Source organism: Crocuta crocuta, unplaced genomic scaffold, assembly GCF_008692635.1.
Source record: "Crocuta crocuta isolate KB4526 unplaced genomic scaffold, BGI_CrCroc_1.0 scaffold299, whole genome shotgun sequence".
Taxonomy (NCBI): Eukaryota; Metazoa; Chordata; class Mammalia; order Carnivora; family Hyaenidae; genus Crocuta; species Crocuta crocuta.
In genome coordinates, this window is record NW_027532747.1 from 430,200 (window position 1) to 445,382 (window position 15,183).

The 15,183-nt window shown below is 43.4% G+C and overlaps 1 protein-coding gene across 1 annotated transcript in view; it reads left to right on the forward strand.

Moving 5' to 3' along the window:
* Positions 1-15,183, forward strand: part of CFAP100 (cilia and flagella associated protein 100) — a 45,981-nt gene that overhangs the window by 27,855 nt on the left and 2,943 nt on the right. The window contains exon 11 of the mRNA XM_077780814.1: positions 7-178. Within this exon, the coding sequence (XP_077636940.1) occupies positions 7-178 (172 nt within the window). The remainder of the gene's footprint in view (positions 1-6; positions 179-15,183) is intronic.

A 15,183-nucleotide genomic window follows, 5' to 3' on the forward strand; every position in this document is an offset into this window, starting at 1 on the left:
GCGCAGAGAGCTGGTGTAGACGGCTCCGGGCAGGGGGGAAGCAGGTGCAGAGAACTAAGGGAGAAGCCCGCCGGGACTTGGAGGCCGCACAGGGAGCCGTGTTCTCGGGGACCCACGTGTCGCTGGCCCTGTTCTGCCACGGACAGCCCCCTGCCCAGAATCTCCTGCGGGTTTTCAGGCAGGATTGTGTTTCCCAGGAAGCTGAGGAGGGCAGAGACACAGGGATGCGCAGGGGAGACGCGGGCAGCCTTCCAGTGTCCAGACACCTGGCAGGGGATGGACACACACACGTACACACACACACACACACCCAGAATCCCAGAGAGGCCGTCCAGACGGACACACACACACACACACACACACACACACCCAGAATCCCACAGAGGCCGTCCAGACGGACACACACACACGTACACACACACCCAGAATCCCAGAGAGGCCGTCCAGACGGACGCACACACACACACACACCCAGAATCCCACAGAGGCTGTCCCCTCACTGGTCTGTAGCCTGCTGCGCCATCACTGAGCACCAGCACTTTATTTCCAGGAGAGTCAGGGCCTGTCCTGCATTGACCTCCATGAACTCAGCCACCTTTGACTGCATAAAATATATGCAGCAGGGGCGCTCAGTTGGTTAAGCGTCCAAGTTCGGCTCAGGTCATGATCTCATGGTTCGTGGGTTGGAGCTTTGCATCAGACTCTGTGCTGACGGCTCAGAGCCTGGGGCCTGCTTCGGAGTCTTGTGTCTGCCTCTCTGGCTGCTCCTCCCCCACTTGAATGAGTGCTCTCTCTCTCTCAAAAGTAAACATTAAAAAAAATTTTATGGGAATGCAAACTGGTGCAGCCAATCTGAAAAACACTATGGAGGTTCCTCAAAAAATTAAAAATAAGAGAGCCTGGGTGGCTCAGTCGGTTAAGTGCCCAACTTGGGCCCAGGTGATCTCACATTTCGTGAGTTCGAGCCCTGCCTTAGGCTCTGTGCTGACAGCTTGGAGCCTGCTTTGGACTCTGTGTCTCCCTCTTTCTGCCCCTCCCCCACTCACACTCTGTCTCTCTCTCAAAAATAAACATGAAAAAATATTTTTAAAAATTAAAAATAGAACTACGCTACCATCCAGCAATTGCACTACTAGGTATTTATCCAAGGGATACAGGTGTGCTGTTTCTAAGGCACACATGCACCCCAATGTTTATAGCAGCGCTATCGACAATAGCCAATGTATGGAAAGAGCTCACATGTTCACTGATAGATGAAAGGATAAAGATGTGGTATATCTACACACACACACACACACACACACACACACACACTGGAGTATTACTCGGCAACCAAAAAGAGTGAAATCTTGCCATTTGCAGCTATGTGGATGGCACTAGAGGGTATTATGCTGAGCGAAACTAGTCAATCAGAGAAAGATAAATATATGATTTCACTCACATGAGGAATTTAAGATACAAAACAGAGGAACATAAGGGAAGGGGAGCAAATATAATATATAAACAGAGAGGGGGATAAAACATAAGAGACTTAAATATGGAAAACAGACAGAGAGTTGCTGGAGGGGTTGGGAGAGGGGCGGATGGTCTAAATGGGTGAGGGGCATTAAGGAATCTACCGGAATCTTTGTTGCATTCTATGCTAACTAACTTGGATGTAAAATTAAAAAAATAACAAACTATATGTTAACTAAAAAATAATAAAATAATAAAAAATAAAAGGTTTTTCTCCCCCAGAAAAAAAAAAACCCTTTTTTTAAAACTAAAAAATATGCAGCAAATAAACAATCTGAATAGGCCTGTCTATTAAGGAAATTGAATCAATAATTAATAACCTGCAAAACAGAAACCAGCAGACCCAGATGGGTTTACTGGAAAATTCTACCAAATATCTAAGGAAAAAAATTTTTTACCAATTCTCTACAATCTCTTCCAGTTGATAGAAATGGGAAATACTTCCTAACTCATTCTCTAAGACCAGCATTTAACTCAATTCCAAATCCAGGCAAAGATGTTAGAAGAATCCCACAGATCAGTATTTGTCATGGACACAGATGTAAAAATCCTCAGCAAAATATTAGCAAATTGAACTGAACAATATAAAAAGAACTGTAGATCATGACCATGTGGGATTTCCCCAGGTTTGCAAGGCTGTTTCAACATTTGAAAATCAATTCGTGTAATCCGTCACATCAACAAGCTCAAGAAGAAAAAGCACATGATTATATCAATAGAGGCAGAAAAAGCACTTGATAGATTCTAACACACATTCACAAGAAAAGCTCTCAGTAAACTAGGAATAGAGGAGAACTTCCCGAACTTGATAAAGGACATCTACAAAAACCCTACAGCTAACGTTATACTTGAAGCTTTCCTGCTAAGACCAAGAATAAAGCAAGGATGTCTTCTCTCCCCACTCAATCTCAGCATCTTACTGGGAGTCTCAGCTAATGCATTAAGACAAGAAAAGGAAATAAAGGTACAGGTTTCCCCGCTCTCAAAGTAGAACATTCCTGTAAAAACTTTTCATAAGCCAGGGGCGCCTGGGTGGCTTAGTCGGTTAAGCGTCCGACTTTCGCTTAGGTCATGATCTCGCAGTTCGTGGGTTCGAGCCCCGCGTCGGGCTCTGTGCTGACTGCCAGCTCAGAGCCTGGAGCCTGTTTCAGTCTGTGACTCCCTCTCTCTCTGACCCTCCCCTGCTCACGCTGTCTCTCTCTCTCTCTCTCTCTCCCCTAGAAATAAAAAAAAAAAAAAAAAAACTTGTTATAAGCCAAAATAGTATAAAACAAAGGAGCAGTTACCGTTAATTTATATGGAAGTTTTTCTTTGTGCTCCCAGACTTGAAAAACCATTTCTCCTAGGCCTTTCTGGAACTTTCGGGCACATCTTGCTAACAGATGCATAAAGGTAAAGCAGAGATGTGCAAAGACCCAGTTCAAAGCTATGGCGGCTTGATGCCGAGATGCTGAGCGTAGTTCCCAGGGAAGGAGCTTGGTGGTGCCAGATTCGCTCCCTCCACAGTGGCTCGCTGCACGACAGATGCCGAACACTACTGTCACTTCTTGCCTTTATTCATAAAAGTGGAAATCCTCTGCCACTTTCTTTCAGTTAGCAGAAACAAGTATTAATGTAGGTCCTTCAAAGAAGTTCTACTAATGGAGATCATTCATTCCATTGAAAAGGAGAGTGACCTAATACGAAGCTTAGAAAAGTGGGGAATACCTGTACGCAGATGGGGAAGAAGTAAAACTTTGTTGGCAGATGACGTGATCATCTATGTAGAAAATCTCAGAGGATACGAAAAACTAGACTCATAAGCCATTCTAGCAAGGTTACAGAATTCAAGGTTCCTACAAAAAACTTCATTTCCCGTGTACTGGCAATGAACTAGGGCAATTTGAAATTGAAAACACAAGAATACCATTCTCATGAGCACCCTCAAAAAAGAATTGCATACAAATAAGTCTAACAACACATGCACAAGATTTATAGGAGGAAAAATATAAAAACCTGATGATGATGGATCAAAGGATTGAACAGAGATGTTTCACGTTTATAGGTAAGAAGATTCAATACTGTCCAGATGTCAGTTCCTCCCGACTTCATCTATAGATTTAATACGATCCCAATCAAAAGGCCAGCAAGTTGTTTTGTGGATAGCGACAAACTATTCTCAAGTTTACACAGCGAGGCAAAAGACCCAAAATAGTTAACACATGCTTAAAAGAGAAGAAAAAGTTGGAGGGCCGACTTCAAGACTTCCTATAAAGCTACGGTAATCAAGACGTGTGGTGCGGGCAAATAATTCAGGGCAACGGAGTGGAGAGCTGAGAAACAAACCCACCAAATCTAGTCGGCTGATCTCTGACAAAGGAGCAAAGGCAATGCAATGGGGCAGAGATACTTCTCAACAGCGGTGCTGGGGCAACGGGACATCCACATGCAAAAAATGAATCGAGACACAGACTTCACACCCTTGATAAAAAACTAACTTAAAATGGATCGTCGACCTGAGTGTAAACTGTAAAACCATAAAACTCCTGGGAGGCAACGTAGGGGCAAATCTAGGCGATCTGGGGTATGGTGGTTTTTCAATACGGTACCAAAGTGATGATCCATGAAAGAAAGAATTGATAAGCTGGACTTCGTTAACATTAAAATGTCTGCTTTATGAAAGGCGATGTCAAGAGAACTGAGAAGACCAGCCACAGGCTGGGAGAAAATATTTGGGAAACACACATCTGACAAAGGACGGTTATCCAAAATATACAAAGAACTCTTAAAATTTAACAATAAGAAAATGAACAACCTGGTTTGAAAATGGGCCAAAGACCTGAACAACACTTCATCATCAGAGAAGATCTACAGAAGGCAAATAAACACACGAAAAAATGTTCAACATCAGATGTCACTAAGGAATTGCAACTTAAAACAATAAGATACTGCAATATACATCTATTAACATGACCAATATCTAAAAGACTTGACAGCAGCAAATGCCGGTGAGGATGAGGAACAATGGGAACTCCATTGTTGGAGGGAATGAAAAATGGTGCAGCCACTTTAGAAGACGGTTTGGCAGTTCCTTACTAAGCTAAACGATCCAACGTCTTGCTCCTTGGTATTTACCCAAAGGAGTCAAAAACTTAATGTCCACACAGAACCTGCACACGGTCGTTTCTGGCAGCTTTATTCATAATGCCAAAACTTGGAAGCAACCGAGATGTCCTTCAGTAAGTAAACGGATAAACAAACTCGGTACATCCAGATAAGAGCGTATCATTCAGTGCTAAAAAGAAATTAACTACTAAGCCATGAAAAGACATGGAGGGACCTTAAAAGCATATACATTACTAAGTGAAAGAAGCCAGTCTGAAAAGGTGATGACTGAGTGATCCTGGCTATAGGACAGCCCAGAAAAGGATAACCATGGGGCGTAATAAAAGGACGTGTGATTGCCAGGGGTTGGGGGGGGAGGGGCGGATGGAGGGATGACTAAGTGGAGCACAGAGAATCTTTAGGGCAATGAAACGAATCTGTGTGACCCCACAGATACATGTCCTTATATTTTGTCCAAATCCATGGACTGTACAACGCTGAGTGAATCCGCACGGGAACTGTGGCCTTTGGGTGACAATGATGTGTCGGTGTGGGTTCTCTGATGTAATAAATGTANTGGGAGGAGGGGATATTTGGGAAATCTCTGTACCTTCTGCTCAAGTTTGCTTTGAAAGATGAACTCTCTGTTAAAAATATATATACAGGGGCGCCTGGGGGGCCCAGTCAGTTACGCATCCGACTTCAGCTCAGGTCATGATTTCATGGTTTGTGGGTTTGAGCCCCGTGTTGGGCTCTGTGCTGACAACCCAGAGCCTGGAGCCTGCTTCCGATTCTGTGTCTCCCTCCCTCTCTGCCCCTCCCCCTGCTCGCTCTCTGTCTCGCTCTCAAAAATAAAATAAACATTAAGAAATTTTGTTTTAACTATACACGACGGGAGGCGAGGCGTCTGTTCCAACCCTGGAAGAAAGAGTGGCCGTGTTAGCGACAATGTACAAACAAACAAGCCAATCCCAGAATGCCTCCCTGCAAAGTTCTTCATCATAGGCAGGAACTAGAAACAGCGTGCGTGCCCACGGCAGGAAGCTGGCGAACCGTTACAAACGACTGCAGACCGAGCGCTTTACCACAGTTTATTCTCTCACANGGAGACGGGCAGAGAGAGAGAGAGGGAGACACAGAATTTCGGATTCTGCAGACATTCAGAAGCCGTACCCCTACAGCCAGAGAGGCACGCTTGGGTGCAGGCAAGGATTGAGGGGTTAAGACCACAGTGAGGACTGGATGCAGCCAGCGAATGAGTCGCCAAGGGGGACGACATTAAGCTGGGGACAGCTCCCAGAACTCAGCAGGAAAGGACAAGGAGACGAAGCAACAGAACCCCAGGAAGACAGCATGCAGGGGACGCAGGGAAGGGATTCCAGGAGATGGCCACGCACAGTGATGGATGAAAACCACCCTGTACTGGGCTCCCACCGCACACCTCCCCGCAGGGGTGAAGAGTGAGCAGACGGCGCAACACCGAAGCAGACAAGGAAAATAAACAGAACATAAGTACCCATAAAGGAACCAAAACTAAGTGCGTGTCACCGGTTCCTTCCAAGATCCTAAATGCCAGGCAGGGTCTAGCGGAGCATCGCTCTTGAGTTTGTTGGGTGAAGGGGTCTCTACTTCATTTGATTTCCTTTTCAATGTGGTAAAATGCACATAACATAAAATGTATGTACCTTCACGTTGTGCAGCTGGCCCCACTGTCCACCCCCACAGCTCTTTTCGTCTTGTAAAGCTGTTAACCAATAACTTGTTAACCAATGGCTCTCCATTCCCCTGCCCCTCGGCCCCTGGAAAGCCACTGTGCTGTCCAAAAAGGTTTTGACTACTCCAAGTACCTCACGTAAGTGGGATCACACAATAGTTGACTTTTCGTTAACTGGCTTACTTCACTTAATGTCCCCAAGGTTGATCCATGTGTCAGAGTTTCCTTCCTTTTTTACGGTTGTATAATATTCCACAATATTTTGTGTAACAGACCACAATTTGTTTATCGTCTATCCATCCTACACACTTGGGTTGCTTCTACATTTTTAGCTATTGTGAATAATGCTGCCCCGAACACGGGTGAACAAATGTCTCTTCAAGGCCCAGCTTTCAATTCCTTTGGGCATATTCCCAAAAGTGGAATTGCTGGAACGCACAGTATTTCTTTTTCTTTTTTTTTTTTTTGCCTCTAGCAGATAGGAGTAGTGAAATACCTTCCACTACTTCTACAGTGCTTTGTTATTTAAACTCAACTTAGTTAACTTACAGTGTAGTCTTGGCTTCAGGAGTAGAACCCGGTGCTCATCCTGAAGAGTGCCCTTCTTAATGCCCCTCCCCCATTTAGCCCATCCCCCACCTGCCTCTGCTCTAGCAACCCTAAGAATCTTTTGTAGTTTGCCCCTGTTTTTACCTTCTTTTTCCTTCCCTTCCCTCATGCTCATTTGTGTTTCTCAAATTCCACGAGCAAAATCATATGATCTGTGTCTTTCTCTGACTTATTTCAATTAGCATAAAACCCTCTAGTTCCATCCACATTGTTACAAAGGGTAAGGTTTCATTCTTTTTCATCACCCAGTAGTAGTCCATTGTATGTGTATACCACATTTTCATTATCCATTCATCAGCTGACATTTGGGCTCTGTCCATAATTTGGCTATTGTTGATAGCGCTGCAATAAACATTGGGGTGCATGTGCCCCTCCAAGTAGCATTTTAATACCTAGTCAGCATTTTTTATCCCTAGCAGTGCAATTGCTGGGTTGTAGGATACTTCTATTCTTAATTTTCTGAGGAACCCCCATACTCTTTTCCAGAGTGGCTGCACCCGTTTGCATTCACCACCAGTGCAAAAGGGTTCCCTGTTCTCTGCATCCTTGCCAACATCTGTTTTTTTCCCCCCCAAGTTGTTCATTTTAACCGTTCTGACAGGTGTGAGATGGTATCTCATTGTGGGTTTGGTTTGTGTTTCCCTGATGATGAGTGATGCTGAGATTATTTTCATGTGTCTGTTAGCCATCTGGGTGTCTTTGGAGAAGTGTCTATTCATGTCTTCTCCCCATTTCTTCACTGGATTATATGGTTTTGGGGGATTAAATTTGGTACATGCTTTATAGATTTTGGATACTAACCCTTTATCTGGTACGTCATTGCCAAATACCTTTTCCCATTCCATTTGCTGCCTTATTGTTTTGTGGTTGTTTCCTTCGCTGTGCTTTTTATCTTGATGAGGTCCCAATAGTTCATTTTTCCTTTGGTTTCCCTTGCCTCCAGAGACATGAATAAGCAGTTGCTGTGGCCAAGGTCAAAGAGGCTGCTGCCTATTTTCTCCTCGAGGATTTTGACGGCTTCCTGTCTCACATTTAGGTCTTTCATCCATTTTGAATTTATTTTTGTGACATACGGTATTTCTATCTTTAACTAGCTTATACTATTTTATTGTAAATGGGACTGCTTTTGTTTTCCTTTTCAGATTTTTCATTATTTGTGTATAGAACTGCAACTGATTCTGCTACTTTGCTAAATCATTTAATTGTAACAGCTTTGGTGTGGAATCTTTAGGGTTTTCTATCATCTGCAAACAGATGATTTTACTTCTTTTCCAACTTGAGTGCTTTTTCTTCCTTTTTTGTACTTAGTCGCTCTGGCTAGAACTCCCAGTACTCTGTGGAATAGCAGTGGTGAATGCAAGCATCCTTACTGCCCTTATTGATCTTAGAGGAACAGCTTTCAGTCTTTCACCACTGAGTATGATGTTGGCTCTGGGCTTTTCATATATGGCTTTTATTATAGGGAGATAGTTTCCATTTTCCTATTTTGCTGAGTGTTTTTTAATGTTTGTTAAATACTTTTTCTGCACCAATTGAAATGACGATGTGGTCTTTTTCCTTCATTCTATTAATGTGGTATATTATCCTGACTCCTTGCATTCACTTGTTGTGTTGTATAATCCTTCTCAAATTTGGCTGAATTCCGTATGCTAATATTTTAAGTTTTGTGCATGAATGTGCATAAGAGATGCTGGTCTATAGTTTCTTTTCCTGTAAGTGCCTTTGACTGGCTTTGGTATCATGTTTATGCTGCTCTCAGAGAATGAATTCCGAGATGTTCTCTCTTCTTCAACATTTTGGAAAAATTTCAAAAAGATTGGTATTAGATTTTTGATTACTGATTCAATCCCCTTACTAGTTATAGGTCTATCCAGATTGTCCGTTTCTATATGATTTAGTCTTGAGATTTTGTGTTTCTAGGCATTTGTCAATTTCATCGGCTGTCCAATTTGAAGGCACACAGCTGTCCGTGGTACTAATCCTTACTTCTGTAGATCAGTAGTGATGTCCCACTTTCATTTCTCATTTTAGTATCTTCAGTATTTTTTTCATTAGTCCATCTAAGAGTGTGTCAATTTTATCAATCTTTTTGAAAAACTGTTCTTCTATTCTTTATTTTGTTTTCTCAATTTTTTTTTGTTAATTCCTTCCTTTTGCTAGCTTCAGGTTGAAGTTGTTCTTTTTTTCTAGAAGTTCCTTAAGTTGTAAAGTTAGGTTGTTGGTTTGAGATCTTTTTTTTAAATGTACGTTTTATAGTCACAAATTCTCCCCTTAGCACCATAAACTGTGCTGTGTCCCATAAGTTTTGCTCTGTTGTGTTACTAGGTGTCTTCATCTATTTTTTTTTTTTTGACTAGTTTCTCTTCTGATTTTTTTATGTTTATTTTTTATTTCTGAGACCGAGCATGACCAGGGGAAAGGCAAAGAGAGAGGGAGACACAGAATTTGAAGCAGGCTCCAGACTCCGAGCTGTCAGCACAGAGCACAACACAGGGCTCCAACTCACAAACCGTGAGATCATGACCTGAGCCAAAGTCAGATGCTTAACTGACTGAGCCACCCAGGTGCCCCTATGATTTCTTCGTTGATCCATTAGTTGTTTACAAATGTGTTCTCTAATTTCCACAACTTTGTGAAATTCCCCTTTTGCTTTTGTTAACAATTTCTAACTTCCATCTGGTTTTTAACAGAGAAGATACTTTGTATGATATCTTTTTCAATCTTTTGAAATGGAATTTGTGCCCCTGATATTTGGGACATCCTGAAAATTGCCCCGGTTGCACTTGAGAGTGTATGCTGTTTTGCTGGGTAGAGTTTTGTGTGTATGTCTCTTACATCTAGTTAGTATACTGCGATGTTTAAGTCCTCTGTTTCCCTATCTTCTACTTGTTCTTCCACTATTACAAAGGGGATACTGAAGTCTCCAACTATTATTGTCGAATTAGTTCTCCCTTCCATCTGTCAGTTTTTATGTTTGATAGTCTGTCATTAGGCATGTAAATGTTTATAATTGTTATATTTTCTTGGTGTACTGCACATTTATTAATATATAATGCTGTCTTTGTCTCTTGTAAACTTCTCTCGTTTAAAGTATGTCTCATACTAGTACTGCTACTCTGTTTTGGTTACTATTTGCATGGAATATCTTTTCCCATCCTTTCACTTTCAACCTGTTTGTGTCTTTGGATCTCAAGTGAGTCTCTTNGATACAAGTACTGCTACTCTCTCTGTTTTGGTTACTATTTGCATGGAATATCTTTTCCCATCCTTTCACTTTCAACCTGTTTGTGTCTTTGGATCTCAAGTGAGTCTCTTATAAAACAACATATAGTTGAATCATGTGCTCTCCATTCTATCAGTCTGTCTTTTGATTAGAGAGTTAACCCATTTACATTTAAAGTAATTGATGAAACGTGGGACATCTGTCATTGTACTTTTTGTTTACTATATGCCTTATAGTTTTTGCCCCCTATATCCTGCAATACTGTTTTCTTTGTGTTTAGTTGCTTGTAGTGAAATGTTTAAATGCCGTTCTCATTTCCTTGTGTATATATTCTATAGGTATTTTCTTTGTGACTACCGTGGGGATTACATTTAATAACCTAAACTTGAACCTGTACCACCTTAACTTCAATAACATACAAAACCTCTGCTCCTTTACAGTTCCATCTTCATCCTTTTGGTTGCTGAGGTCATAAACTTACATCTCCATTCATCCTGTGCTCCAAAACATAAACTAAAAATTCTTTGAAATGCATGAGTCTCTTAATTGTGTAGAAAACAAGATTCAGAGTTACAAACCAAATGGTTGCAGTAGTGCTACCTTTACACTAATAATAATTTTTTCTGTATATGTATTAGTCTCTGAAGTCATTTGGAAAACAAAGGGTACAGTTGCAAACCAATGTTAACTTATACTGAGTCAACTTCGACTCAGGTCATGATCTCACAGTTCATGAGTTTGAGCCCATCAGGCTCTGTGCTGACAGCTCAGAGCCGGGAGCCTGTTTCAGATTCTGTGTCTCTTTCTCCCTCTGCCCCTCCCCTGCTTGCACTCTGTCTCTCAAGAATAAATAAAACATTACAACTTTTTTTAATTGCCCTCATTTTACCTTTACTGGGACCTTTATTCTCTCATACGACTTTAAGTTAATGTCTGATTTCACTGCACGATGCAGGATGCCCCCGGGAATTTCTGGCAGGGCGGGTGTAGTGGTCACAAACTCCTTCACTTTTGTTTTTCTGGGAATGTCTTGACTTCTCCCTCACTTTTCAAGGGCAGTTTTGCCAGATCCAAAATTCTTGGTTAACAGTTTTTTTTTTTTCCTCTGAGCACTTTGAATATATTAGTTCTGACCTCCAAAATTTTTAATGAGAAATCTGATAATCATACTGAAGATCCTCTATATGTGATGATTTGCTTCTCTCTTGCAGCTTTCAAAATTCTCTGGCTTTGGCTTTTGACCATCCCATAATAGTTTGATTATGATAATCTCTCAGGGGGCACTTGGATGACTCAGTCAGTTAAGCATCCGACTTTGGCTCAGGTCATGATCTCATGATGGGTGAGCTCGAGCCCCACGCTGGGCTCTGTGCTCACAGCTCAGAGCCTGGAGCTGCTTCAGATTCTGTTTCCGCCTCTCTCTGACCCTCCCCTACTCACTCTGACTCTTTCTCTCAAAAATAAATAAAATCATCATCATCATTATCTCTCAGTGTGGGGCTCTCTGGCCTCTTGTTATTGGAGTTTCTTGTGCTTGTTGGGTGTCTTTCATGTTTTTCATCCAATTCTAGCTTTTTCATCCATTATTTCTTCAAGTCTTCTCTCTGCCCTCTCTTCTCTTCTCCTTATTGGACGTCCATGATGCATATATTAATTCTCTTGATGGTGTCCCACTAATTCCTTAGACTCTGATTGCTTTTTTCAATCTTGTTCTTTCTGTTGCCCAGCCTTGATAGTTTCCATTGTCCTATCTTCAAGATCACAGATCCTTTCTTCTCCCTGCTCAGATCAGCCTTGGAATCCCTCTAGTGAATACTTAGTTTCAGTTACTGTACTTATCTGGTCCAGAATTTTTTTGTTTTCTTTTTGGCTTTCCCATCTCTTTACTGATACTTTCATTTTATTTGCACATCACTTTCTTGACATATTCTTTTCAGTCACTGAGCATCTTTTATGACAGTTGTTTTAAAGTCTTTGTGGCATGTCTAACATTAGGGATTTGGGGGCACAATTTTTTTTCCTCACTGAATGGGCCATACTTCGTTGCCTTGACTTTGTTGATGGAACATTCAGCATTTGAATCTAATAACATGGGAACTCTGGAAATCAGATTTCATCCTTACTCCACTGTGTACTGTTTTTATTTGAATGTTGTAGATGGCTCTGTGTTGAGAATCACGAGTGTAAACTTAGTCTTTTCTTAGACTTTCCCTGGGCATGCATGGCCACTTTCTAATTTTTCCCATATATGTTGCTGTTTGTGCACATCCTTGGTCTTTAATGGCTGGCTCTCCAAAGGGGAAAAGACAAAACATGAAGGGAGGAAAAAGAGCACTGGTCCTTTAAATCCCCCGGACGCCAAGTGGGGGAGCGCGGGGGTGACTTGCAACAGCAAGGAATGTTAAAACAGTGGCCGCCTGCCCACTGTCTGTACCTCTGTGGGCAGAAGCACCAATCAGGGATCGGGGCACAGGTTTCCCCCATTATTTTGGAGAATAGGGCCATTTTATTGCCCACCCTAATTCCAAAGGCCATGTGCTAGCTGCTCCAGAAAGCCTGAACAGCTGCCTGACGTGGCCAGGTAAGGGCTACTCTGCTCAGAGCTGAAAGGGACTAAAATTAGCTACAGTTACTGTCCAAGCCTTCCCCTGGAGGTTGCCGGCTTTCAGAAGGCTCCAGAGTTCCAAAACGGCTATATCAGATTCTGCCAGTGCAATCACTGACTAGTGGGGAGACAGATTCCTGATGCTTCCACTCTGCCATCTTTCTCTATTTCAACGTATTTTATTTTTGTTCTTCTTGCCGCTATTTCTGCAGGAATCTGGTAACTCTCTTTTACTTGGTCCTTTGAATCATCGTTACTCATATTTGGTGGTGTTTCCTTTGTTACTACCAGTGTAGTCAACTTTCTGGGGCTATGTCCCCAGGTATCTCGGAAGGGATCGTCTTTCTTACTACCTTTCAAACAACTTTTTATAACGCCTGCAGTTCAGCCCAGCACCGCTAAGGAAATCTCATACAGGGGCGCCTGGGCGGGTCAACTGGTTGAGCATCTGGCTCTTGATCTTGGCTCAGGTCATGATCTCACAGGTCGTGAGTTCGAGCCCTACATCGGGCTCTGTGCGGGCACCCGCCCCCCACCGCCCACTCTCTCTCTCAAAATAAATAAATTTAAAAAAGAAAGAAAATCTCATACATATAAATGTACAAATGTACAGAGAATAGTATCATGAGTCGCCAGAGCCCATCACCAGCTTCAATAGTGATCACCTCACAGCCAATCTCCTTTGCCCTGGGCCCCACAGACTTCTCCACCTCCCATATTGCTCTAAAGCCAATTCCAGGCATGTATCACTTCACCTGGAAATATTCCAGTAGACAGCACTCAATAGATATGGGTTCTTCAACAGAACCACAGTACCATCATCACATCTAAAGAAACAAAAACAAAACAGCAATCCTTGATACTGAATATCCATGATCCATCAATGGCTGGAGTTTTTAAACTGTTAGTTTGACTTAGAATCCAAGTAAGATCGTACTCTGCAACTGGTCGTGTCGCTAAATCCCTCTCAGTCTAGGGGTCCCCTCTCCCTGTTGTCCCCTGCAGTCCAGCTGTTAAAGAAACCAGGTCACTCTTCCAGCAGTGACGTGCTCTTTAGACTCTGGAATCTCCCCTAGGATCAGCATGTGTGACAAACAAGCAAGCGACACGCTCCCTGGTCTGGGGCCGGTGCCGAGCAGTGCATCCCTTACGCTTCTGCATTCCTGTCAGTTGGCGGGATTTCACTGAGAAAAGATTGTGACCCAACGATTTTACGTTTCAAGAGAACTATTTGGGGAAAAGGGTCTTTTTATCCCAGTTGCCCTGGTAAGAAATAGAACGACGAAAACCCCAGCACCGCGTCCACAGGGCAGTGCTGCACCCGCCGTGGGGTTGCACTTAACCAATGAAAGTGAAGGGGGTATTTAAAAACAAAAACAAAAACAGGGGCGCCTGGGTGGCTTAGTCGGTTAAGCGTCCAACTTTCGCTCAGGTCATGATCTCGCGGGTCGTGGGTTCGAGCCCCGCATCGGGCTCTGTGCTGCCAGCTCGGAGCCTGGAGCCTGTTTCAGATTCTGTCTCCCTCTCTCTCTGACCCTCCCCTGCTCACGCTGTCTCTCTCTCTCTCTCTCTCCTAGAAATAAAAATAAATTAAAATAAAAATTAAAAACAAAAAAAAAACAAAAACAAAAAACCAGGTTAAAACTGAACGCAGTCACATGTCCTTTGGGAGGAGTACCACTGACCCCAGTGTGCTCGTCCCTACAATGGGCACTCTGGGTTGGAGGGAAATGGGGCCGGACACCCAGGAGAGGCTCTGCGCCATCATCCCAGGGGACCAGCACCAGGGTGGGTGGCGTAGGAGCCGCATGTGGGCTCTCTGGGCCACCCACCTCTGCGCACGAGCCCAGGAAAGCAGGCCGGGCCAGCTGAACCCCCTCATACTCACAGGCTGCTGACCGCAGCAGGCAAAGGACCAGCAGCCCACGGTGCTTTGCTTCGGGCTGAGCAAATGTCCGTGGATCCTATCAACAAATGGGGAGACAGTCACAGAATCATCACAGGGTGGCAGGGTCCCTCTGGGCCTCCCGGGCACTGCTGGGAGGGGCCAGATGTCCATGTGATCACTCTGGGACTTGTGTGCAGCTGCCCGCACTGTGTAGACCCGTGCCAGCCAGCCCACGATGGTCAGTGTCTGCCACGATCGTGGAAGATTCTTACCTAGTATTACTCTTTATCATTTCACTTCAAACCTGATTGTTGGAATTCGATTCCTAAATATATGCCCGACAGAATTTAGGACAGGTCCTCACAAAAACCTGTGAGTGTTCACAGCAGCCTAATTCCCGAGAGACAAAATGTCCACTTCCACACAATGCGGTCCATCGATATAGGGGACGGTCACACAATCATAAAAAAGAACTGAGTTCTGACACAGGCCACAGCATGAATGGACCTTGGAAACCTTTTGCTGAACGAGGGGGCCTCCGGAGA